The following is a 10,845-nucleotide window of genomic DNA, read 5'->3' on the forward strand; positions in this document are numbered from 1 at the left end:
AGATATAGTGTAAAATGAAATATAATTGTTCGGTAATTGTTTACAATAAAATTATGACGCTGAATGGTTAAGGGAGATACACGATACAAAATCATTTAAAGGGTTTTAGAATCATAAAGAGACAACTTTTTTTTGTCAAACAAGATTTACCTCTTAATGATTCAGAGACTGTCTCCTAATGGAACTACTAAAAGGTAAACAAATCTTGGTTTTTTACGGAGCTTTTAAAATTTTGGGGTTCAATTTTATTTGTGTTTGAGATTCGGATTATGTAGCTTTTAACCCATACTTAGAGACCTATATCAGTTTTTCAAAATTAAAAAAATACTATTTAATTTCAGAATTTATCGATTAAAAACAAATACAACTTTTTGATATTATTTTCACTTTGTTATTTTAAACATTCTATATTTTATTTTATTTATTATTCATTCTATATGATTTATAGTTTTAGATGTCTAACAGGACCTCCAAAAAAAAGTACGGGCCCCAGTAAAAACCGATGCGCTATTTTACGTTAATTTTTTCCTTTGAGGGACTGTTTACCAAACGCTTACTCGGGTAAGTGAACACCAAGTCTCATTATCTTACCAGATGAATATGGTAAGGACCAAAAATCTTACCCGGTAAGAGCTAGACAAAGACCAGGAGTCTTACCCAATAAGTAAGGGCAACGACTCTTACCACGGTAAGCGATTACCGGATAAATTGTTGCGTACAATATCGTTTTAATGGAATAAATTCTTACTCGGTAAGTAAATAATAGTGTTAAATTCACCGATAAGCGCTTACCGGGTAAGTGTTCGCAAACGGCCCTTAAAGACTAGAATAAATGGTATATGACAAAAGATATTTTATATTGTGAAACAAATATAAGTTAATCGATATGGTCTTAAATGAAAATAAATAATGTAAAATAATACTTTCAGATAAAAGTTTCTATGGCTTTTTTATTTTTATGTAGGGGTGGGTTTGGTACGGTACCCATTTTTTTTTGCTAATACCATGTACCAACCAATTATAATTGGTATGCAAAATCATGTACTATGTATCTACCAACTGTAATTGGTACCGATTTCTTTCGGTTGGTACATGTTGGTACCGGTTTGTACCAATTTCAAGTTACATATACGAAACAAAACAAAAAATCAAACCCTGGACAGATGGGATATTCCACCCCTAACCTCAACCACTACACTACCAATCCTACCCATTTCATGCAATGAAAACTTGTACTCAACGCAATGGTCGTTGGTTTATCGACATCCATCGCAATGGATTTCGCATTTTGAAAGCACCGAGTACGTCATGTACAGTGGTTCGAACCGATTCCATTTCACAACACTAAAAACAAACATCTACAACTCACCAAAACATTTGATTCATCATTCTGTTGCAGTTCATTATCATCTCAACAATATTCACTCCATAGGTGAAGGACCGTCTTCTGATCTCTCATCGGCCGCAACGCTTCCCATCATGATTGCCATCACCATCAACTTCCCGGCATCTGGAAAACTTCTATGCTGCATCAAGATCGCTTCCACAGAAGAACCCATAGAAACCTCCGATGATTCTTGCCTTAACGGAAGCACTTCTTCGAACCCACCTTCGTAAGTTTCGGCTTCCGGTCCATAACACCTACGTGAAGCCTGAAAAAGAGCGGTTTCTCTAAGAACCTCCAAGATTTCCTCATCGCTCAACCCCTTAGCCATGGATTCCTGGTTAATGGTCTCCCAATCGTCTTGATTAGCCACGTGCTTCCAGCATTCCTCTAGAAGACTTGTATTGCACCTCAAAAAGGAAAGACTGGTCCATGCAAATACATCGAAAGCATGCAAAACAGGTTTCTTGTTTTCAATCTTGAGGCATAACTGAATAAGGTCGGCCGGTGGGAGAAGCTTCTGAGCAATCTCCTGTGTTTCTTCATCATCGGGAAGGAGTTCCAATATCTCTTGCTGCGATATATGGAAGGTTATAAATATATAGAGATACAATTTTATAAATATATAGAGTAACTGAATATATAGTTGGGAATGTTCCACATAATCATTGTAACATGATGGGAACATCAAGGCCATGTTTGGCAACCGTAAGCGAGCTTATTTTTTGAACTTATTGAAAACTCTGTTCAGTTAGCCATTAGCTGGCTTTTTGAAAAGCCACTTCAAGTAGCATTTCAATATGCTGCAGGGTTTTTTTCCACCTTTTTTTCTTCCAATTATACCCTAATGTCCTTTTAGGTTATTTTATATTGTCATCAAGCTTATAAGCTAGTTTATCAGCTAGCTTATAGATTAACAACCAGCTTATTAGCCAACAACTAACTTTTCAACTAACAGCTAGCTTATCAGCCACACTAAGAAACATTTTACAGACTGAAGACAACCTACCTGCAATTTGAGAATTCTTGAATCAGCTTCAATGCGCTTCAATCTGGTATCATAATCAGCATTTTTTCCTGCCAAAATAGGAAGAAACATGAGATCTAATCAGCCATGATGAAATCAAGTGATCTGAAACCATCCAAGGAGATAGAAATATTGGTCGAAGGCAACAAGTAAAGAATACGAGTGGACAACCAAACTCAGCAGTAAGCAGTAGCAAAGCAGCTCCATTCATTCTTGACAAATAATCACCCACCATAACCCAACTTAACAGGAAAAACAAATAGTGAAAACGATCCATCAAGTTATAAGTATGAGATTTAAAATATAATAAAGTTCTTTTAATCCCGTTTCTTCACTACACGCCCAGAAAGCTTTAAAATGGAGTTACTGTTCTATTTGGATTTTATCGTGAACACCCACTGCTGGTAGGCTCCATGAAATTGGAAACTGGTACTCGGAAAAGGATGCTAGTTAACATATGATTACTACAGATACCAAATCATTACTCCCTCTGTCCCAGAATAAGTGTCCATATTTTTTTAGTTTGTCCCAAATAAGTGTTCACTTTCAAAAGTAAGTGCCTAATTTCCATTTCTACCTTAATTATAAGATGGAGAAATCTATTACTCCCTCTATTATTAAGTGTAAAATTGTCATTTAGTTATTAAAAAGTGTAATAACTACACATTTCTAAAACTGTCTTTTTCATTGTGGATATTTATTTTGGGATGGAGGGAGTACAAGTTAGTTAGGCGAAGAGGTCAAATGCAGCTGATCAATGTAAAAGTTCAAGTACAGAAGCCAGACCTGCCATGGCAGCTATCTTTGAGAGGTTTAAGAGCCGCCTTCTGTCCGCCAATGTTGGTTCGACTTTAGTTTCATAAGACGTGGGCTCCTCAATTTCGGAGATTGAACTATCTCCATCAGAAAGTGCCAGGACATGAAGAGTATCAGAAGCCGAGGAAAATTGATGTAGGAATATCTCATGAAGCCAGAGGAGATCTGGGTGGTCCTTCAAAAATATTGCTAGCTCTTCCGGAAACTCTTCCCCAAGCCTCATAAGTTTGGCGAACTGTTTATTGTTGTACATTTGCTTAAACACAAAGTTACTAAATCCACCTTTAGGACCCATGCTGTCATGCTGCACCAATAAATATCGAGCTTTGAGGACACACACAGAGACAACACTGTTAAATAACAAAAACAATGGAATTTCCTTGGTACTGTAAATTAAAAAGACCCCCAGTTTCTATTTGTTCCCGTCCGAGCACACCACGTCAATCTCAATCTAAATAATACACCCTCCGTCACAAAATAAATATCCAAAAATGCACAGTTTTAAAATATGTAATTATTACACTTTTTAATTAACTAAATGACAATTTTACCCTTAATAATAGAGTAATAAATTTCTCCATCTCATAACTAAGGGTAGAACAGGAAAGTGGACACTTATTTTTTAGACGAAGTAAATTAGAATCGTGCACACTTATTTTGGGACGGAGGGAGTACCGACTTTCCAAAACATACCAGAAAAAGTGTGTGCATAGTTGTGCTTGGGGTTGGTACCAAGGGGATAAGTCAAGTAACAAGACATGGTATGGAGCATACGATAATTACTGGAATGTAGAAACATCAAGAAGATTGAACTAAATGATTGTTGAATCAGTTGAATAGAACTTGTTTATATCCATACCATTAGACTTCGGAGTAGTTCCAAATCATTGTGATCAAAGCACAAATTCCAAAGAGTTTGATATCCCTCATGCCGTTTAGCAATAGCAAGTAAATTAGAAGAAAGCTTTTGCCTGATTTCTTCATTTTGCTCTTCCACCACTTCACTCGAACCCTGCAAATACCAATAATATCAGTAATCTGTCAATGAAGTTTCAGATGTTCAACTTCACGTTGTCAAGAGCATCATACAAAAGGTTTTGTTTTTGTTTTCACTCAACGTTGATACTCCCCCCCCCCCCCCCCCCAAAAAAAAAAAAAAAAAAAAACTTCCCATCCCACCACATCCACAAGATGGGGTGTAAGGGACCAAGTCTTTTTTAAGATTATTCAAAATATATCAATGTCGAACAGAAGTTACCATATGGGAACTCAGCACCCAAATATGCACATATATGCAGAGATCCATCTCTCAAAATTTCCACTTATACATTTACAGGTTATCGGGTAAATGTCAACACAAGCAAACAATATTGGAAAACACTTAATTTTATCTTTGGAAAGCAGGTTTCTCCCCAACAAAGAACAAACCCCCAATATCAAAAAAGCTTCAGCCATCTTTCTAGGTGGAGGTCACTTGGTTTCTGACAATTGCTATCTACATTCCATTTCATACGGGCTTAAGCATCAAGGGCAATGCATCATTCAGTTGGGTCACACACTTACAGAAGAGTTAGCCAGCGTGTTTCAGGAACTTGAATTTACTGTCCTCATTAATAAAAGCGTCTACACTTATTAATATCAATGGCAAGAGGAAGACCTACTGAAAAGAGCAATAAATAAACTTAAGGAAATGAAAATTGTATTTGCAACCATTATATAAGAAGCTTCTCTTCTGTAGTGATCATAGTATCATAGGCGACTTCAGAAAGGATATGATCATATGCCTTATATAGAGGTTGAAACTTGACTCGACAAATGCACGTCCAATTTAAGATAAGAGCTGGCAATGTTGTCAACAAGCTTCTATGCCCGTATCGGCAATGCATCAAGGGAAAACCTTGGGACTAAGACAGACCAAGCACCCAGAAGTTTAAGTTTAGTATTTCTCAAGATAAGGCGAACCAAGACCTTTTGAGTCTATCTGGCCACCATATTCCATTTGAAGTATATAATTATATATGGTAAAACTCACACACATTCCTCACCTTTGGTGAGAGGCTTGAACCCTTGACCTAGCTTTCTGCTCATAACCCAGGTACCACTGGGCCAATGGCCCTTTGGTAGCCACCATATTCCATTAAGTTAACTTCATGATAATAAGTATTAGATGAGTGCTTGTAAATAGAAGCATAGTTTTGTACAAAGCGTATCCTGTTATGCATCTAAGTGGCATGCTCCATCAGATGACTCCAACGTGATAAAAGAAAAACAGACCAGAAAAAAACATTAACTTGTATCCTAGTCCATTGGAAGGAAACATACAATATCTACACCAAAATTGCACAAAAGAATAGATTCTGAATAATTTTACCTGGTATGTGGCTTGGTTAAAACCTTTCACTTGTTGATAAAGTGAATCAAGAAGTGTATCTCTCCTCTTCCAGTACTCTTCCAATAAACTAATATGTTCTTCTTCACGCTCAACTTTTGCTGTGACGGCACCAGAGTATGCCTCAAGTAATACTTTAATCAGTACTTCTAGATGAGAATGAAAGTCCAACTTCGCTGATCTATCGAGGTGCCCCATATCCTTTACCAGTTGAAGCATGAAAGATGCAAGAGTCCATATCCCACTCCTCACGACAGTTTGAGAATACCACGGTGTTAAGCCTTCTGGAGAGGGATACCACATGTGATTCTCATCCTTGTAATTCATTGATGTATGAAGTAAGGTGACACACATGCTTGACAATTCACAGGCTCTTTGGAGCTGAAATGTGAATGGCATATCTCCACTAATTATGAGACTCAACTTTCTCTCCAAGCAATGAAATACTTCTTCAACTTCAGACACCTTACTGTAGAACACTTCTGCATTATCCCTATCCATCAGAAGAACAGTATTCTGACGGGCTCTCTCACCAACTAACTGGATTAAGTCCCAAATGGAACCAGAAAGTTCATCTTGTGAGTTAGAGTTGGTAAAGGCACTTCCAGTTGAGCTCTGCTGCCTAATCAGGTTCTGCAGCTCCCTGAGCTGAATCATGGCAGCAAGCTTTTCACCATGTTCCATGATGATCTGCAAGGATTTCCCTGATTACAAGAAGAAACAATTGAGAATTCATAATTGCAGGAGTGGACAATGATAAACAGAACAGACAGTGGACGCTCTTGGCACGTACTTACGGATGCCAGAGGGAAAAGTTGGAAGAGATGTAATTTATCTTTAATACAGCAAGAAACTTTCTATATAAACCTATTTGGGGTAGGCCAAAATTGAAAAGAAAGAAAACTATAAAATAGTATAACCCAAAAGCAAAAAAGAGGTGAACTCCCTGGGATTTAATTTCTCTACCAGAAAAAAATTATGGTGGTTTCAAGGAGGATATTTTGTGGTTTTATTCAGATATGGAGCTAAAATAACAGCAAGAGATTTATAAAGTCCTTAACCCCCGCAACCACAAATACACACATACTGTTAAATAACAAACAATTGTTTAACTTCTTTCTGAAGTCATAGAGAAAATACTAACCAATTATAGTCGCTTGCACATAATACATATGCTTGAACAATAGTGGACAAGAGAAATTTGCACCAAAGCATGCATTATTTACCTAAAATAACAAGTATAAATAGTTTAGAGTTTTGGGTTCTAAACTAAAACACATACCCAGGCCAGGCCATCTATTGATCAATGTATGTTTGGAAGTCAACCACTTCATCTATAAACACATAACCCATCCCAATGGAGGTGGGGTATACAGCACCAATCTTTCTGTCATATACCCATCAACAATTATGTAAGCGAATAGACGCAAACCACTTTTGTTTCTCTAGGTCTCTCCTCCCTCCATTATTGTTTTTTGTATTCCTAAAATCCTGTCAGTCTTTGACTTTTATTTTTTTCTTGAATTGCTTTTGTGCATAACTCATTAACTGTTAGCAAGTAAAGTTTATAGCAGGGAATTCAATAACTATAAAATATGAGTAGAATGCATTAAATTGATCGGTAATCATACTCTGTCGAGAACACAGTTCTTCATGGCATTTAGACAGAGCAAGGAACTGGAGAAACTTTTGATGCTTCTGCTGCTTATCTTGGAGTTGAGTGGAGACAACAGCTAGAGCCACGATCTCTGTACCCCTAGTAGTCGTCCAGTGTTTAGCTAGGGTGTCAACAATTGATTTGCTTAACCTGGCAAAGACATTTGTCTCTCCATCCCTTTCAAATGCCCCAGAATTCTGTAGCTTATTGAGTGTACCAGTGACCTCTCCAGATTGAAGAAAATCGTGAAAAAACTGGGCCAGTAAAGCTTCAGATTCTTCATCTTGGGCAGTCCGATGAGCAATTCCTGTAAAAGCTGGTCTTTGTCTATCTCCAGCATCCCATGCCTCTGAACTAGCCCTTCTAGGAGCAATATTTCCTGCAAAGGAGACGTTTCTTCTCTCCTCCTGTGTGGATCCTTCTTTAGAGCTTCCTTTACGAGACAAGCTTCGTTCAGGAGGTTCAACTCCACCAAGCAAAACAGCCTTCTCAGGGATAACCCACATTCCAGCTTTCTCGGTGAGGACAGCCCAAGCACCATCTTCTCCGTCATCAGAAGGGAAGACTGAAGCATCCAGAACTTTCCCAGCATCATAAGGTAAATCAAATTTATAAAGCCAGCTAGTGTTTCGCAAATACCGTGTGACTGTTGCAGTTCCATCCCCAGAGAGCACGATTGAAGATCCAGAAGGTTTACCCCCGACCTTCAACCTCATAGAGAATAAGAAGTCCTCATCTTCTACTCTAGCTTTTGGAATTATCACTTCAACTGGAGATCTTTTCTCCAAAATTTTCTTATGTGAACTATAAGTGGATTCTGAGCACACATCCAGTCCAGGTTTGTATTGCATGGTCAGAAGAGAGTATTCGGTGTAGCTTGAACCAGTGGCCCTGTCCTTGCAAAAGGTGGCGTAAAGAACAGTTATTACTTTACGGTTAATGTCTACTTGCATGTCAAGAGGCCAAATTTTCTTTTGCCCAGCTAGGCCCTTCTGTATACCAGCATCACCATCATCGCTTACTATTTCATGACACCACAGCTTTGACGTTCTAAAATCAGGAAGAAGTTCGACAGAAAAACACTGTATTTCATCATCCGTCAACAGAAGGAACTTCCTTTTTGGTTCTTTCAGAGAATGATCGGGTGCATGCCAAACCAATGACCTTGGGTACCCCTTGGGTCCCTCAGAGAATACGCTTATGATCTCTTGACAATGAATGCCAGTAGGGGAGCAAATAAATTTACAGAGTTGACCATTAGAACTACATGCAAGAGCTATGCAGAAATTATGCTTCTCAGGAATAGCAGAAGAAATCAAGGAATTATAAGAACTTGATAGTTTCTGTTTGTTTATGGTAGTTATGCCGCTACTAGACAAAGAAGTGGACTCTGACCGATCGATATAAGTGACTGAAGGAGAGGAAGAATAAATGTTGGGCCAATATACAAGAGCTCGTGTTTTCCTATTGCATAAGAGAACACCAGCAGCAGTTATTTTTTGATGAACCTTGTTTGTACTCCATGTGTTGTGATCCCAATCAAGAACACAAAGTAACCATGCATTACTCAAATTCTTGTTAGTATCAACATCTTCTAGTATGCTCGAAGGGAGTTCAAGAACGATACACTTTCTTGACGCTGCTGGTGATCGGTAGCTCCAGACGAAAAGCCGGTTTCCACATATAATCCATGCCAAAGTGGTTCCCTTGTCCATCCCACCAGAGATGCGTGTATCACCTGTCAAAATGAGGTGAACATGACATCTCATGGAACAACATGATAATCTTTCAAAAAATTGAGAACCATGTGTACTGACCAGAACCACGCTTCTGCAACATGTTAGCCTGTTCATCACGAACTACTTGGGGAACTTCTCCAACATATACAGGTTGAATGGGATCTACGTCATCCACTTTGTCGCTTTTCTTCACAGTTGGGATTCTACATAATATAAATCCAAGGTTAACACAGATGAATACTACCAAGCAATTCTTCAAGAAGATACACTAATATCATGTGTCATAATCACTAATAGGAAAGCTACATTGATATCAAAATCGGTCCACATTAAAAGCTACAAAACACCAATTGCTTCATCACGAGTTTTCAGAACAGCCGAAGGTCATCCTGGTATGACTCCCAAAAGTATTTTACACTTTAAACCTAAATTTTAAGTGCCATGAGCAAAATGTTTTCAGAATGTTCAAATCCATTCCTCATTTCATATGGCTAGATAATGCACTCCAATATATTCACCCTACAAGCCTTTTAACACAATAGACTGCAATTCCTCCAATAAACTTATTACCAAACTTCATCCAAACAACACAAAGAAAAAATAGAACCATGGGATCTCTAAACAGTATAAACCTGCTTAAGATATCATAGAATACTTTAAAGAACAAAAAGAATACATAAAATTTGTCCAAAACAAACACTAGTAACTCCATGTAGAACACAAAATCCAAAACCAGCAATAATTGAGCACAAATATAACATATACATCAGCACATCATGTAAAATTAATCACATACATACAATACTGATGTTAAAAGAGCATGTAGAGACGAACTACATTATGTACCTGTACTTTAAACCCTTGATTTAAGTATGATTCAGAAAAGTACTTCAAATAAAATTACTCACTCCGTCCCACAATAAGCATCCTGATTTGACCTTCAGACGCTAAACCTAGCACTCCCCAAATTCAAATTCAAAATCCACATTATCTATTTTCACATCATTCACATCAAATTTATCATTCGATTTGGTTACGGTAGGGTTTAGCGTAGTTGTTCATTTACTATCCAAATTCACGTTCTGAAGTCAGAGAGTGGTCTAATCGACTCTTACAAGTAATCAGTCACACCTATTGTAAATCGGAAGGAGTAAACAAAGAGAATCCAATCTTAAACGCCATACGAACAAAAATGTTTCCACCCCTAAAACGTGCATTTGGTTTCATTGCTCATCGACGTGCTTCTATTTGTGTAGACATGATCCAATCGGCTTCAACAACTTACGAAAATTACAAATAGTACATCCAAAAGGATCTACAAGTCAACTGAGTTCAGTAGTTTACCTAGCAAGAACAGACAACCGAGATGCCCAGGGAGCGGGGGTGCCGGTATTAGGTCGGTCAGGGATAGCATTTTCCGTCACCGGTTTTCTGTTCTCAATAAGAGGCGTCACCGGAGAACCATTACCTACAGGAGGCGTGTGTGCACGAACTGTTCGATCTTTTCTAGAGCTGAAGTTGGATTTCTTCGTCCCTGGAGAAAACATGACTGAAGGAGATTGAAGAAATGAATCAGAACTCAGAAGATTTGAATAAAGGGGTTTAGGGCTTTAGAGAAATGGAGGCAAAAGTTGTTACACAACTTTTGAGGAGGGGTAGAAGGTGTCTGCCCTAGATTTCAACTCGAGTGTTATAAAAGTTTGAAATTTGTGGTCAAAATGCATACAAATTCAAACAATTATTCTGGTATCTATGATGTAAAGTTTTAAATATTAAAATATCTAGATAACCAGTTGAAGCATTTGATGGATATCGTGCTAATTTGACGATTGA

General features: G+C 37.9%; 1 protein-coding gene across 1 annotated transcript; it reads right to left on the reverse strand.

Moving 5' to 3' along the window:
* Positions 1 to 1,317: 1,317 nt before the first annotated feature.
* Positions 1,318 to 10,633, reverse strand: LOC112501134 (nuclear pore complex protein NUP133). The gene is made up of 8 exons (XM_025104800.1): positions 10,357 to 10,633; positions 9,091 to 9,215; positions 7,248 to 9,011; positions 5,599 to 6,320; positions 4,087 to 4,239; positions 3,198 to 3,531; positions 2,394 to 2,461; positions 1,318 to 1,958 (listed from the first exon to the last, which is right to left on the reverse strand). Exons 1-8 carry the CDS (start codon positions 10,557 to 10,559, stop codon positions 1,422 to 1,424), a joined length of 3,906 nt encoding a protein of 1,301 aa, XP_024960568.1. The 5' UTR covers positions 10,560 to 10,633; the 3' UTR covers positions 1,318 to 1,421.
* Positions 10,634 to 10,845: the final 212 nt, after the last annotated feature.

This window comes from Cynara cardunculus (genome assembly GCF_001531365.2).
Source record: "Cynara cardunculus var. scolymus isolate 2C chromosome LG 17, CcrdV1, whole genome shotgun sequence".
Lineage (NCBI taxonomy): Eukaryota > Viridiplantae > Streptophyta > Magnoliopsida > Asterales > Asteraceae > Cynara > Cynara cardunculus.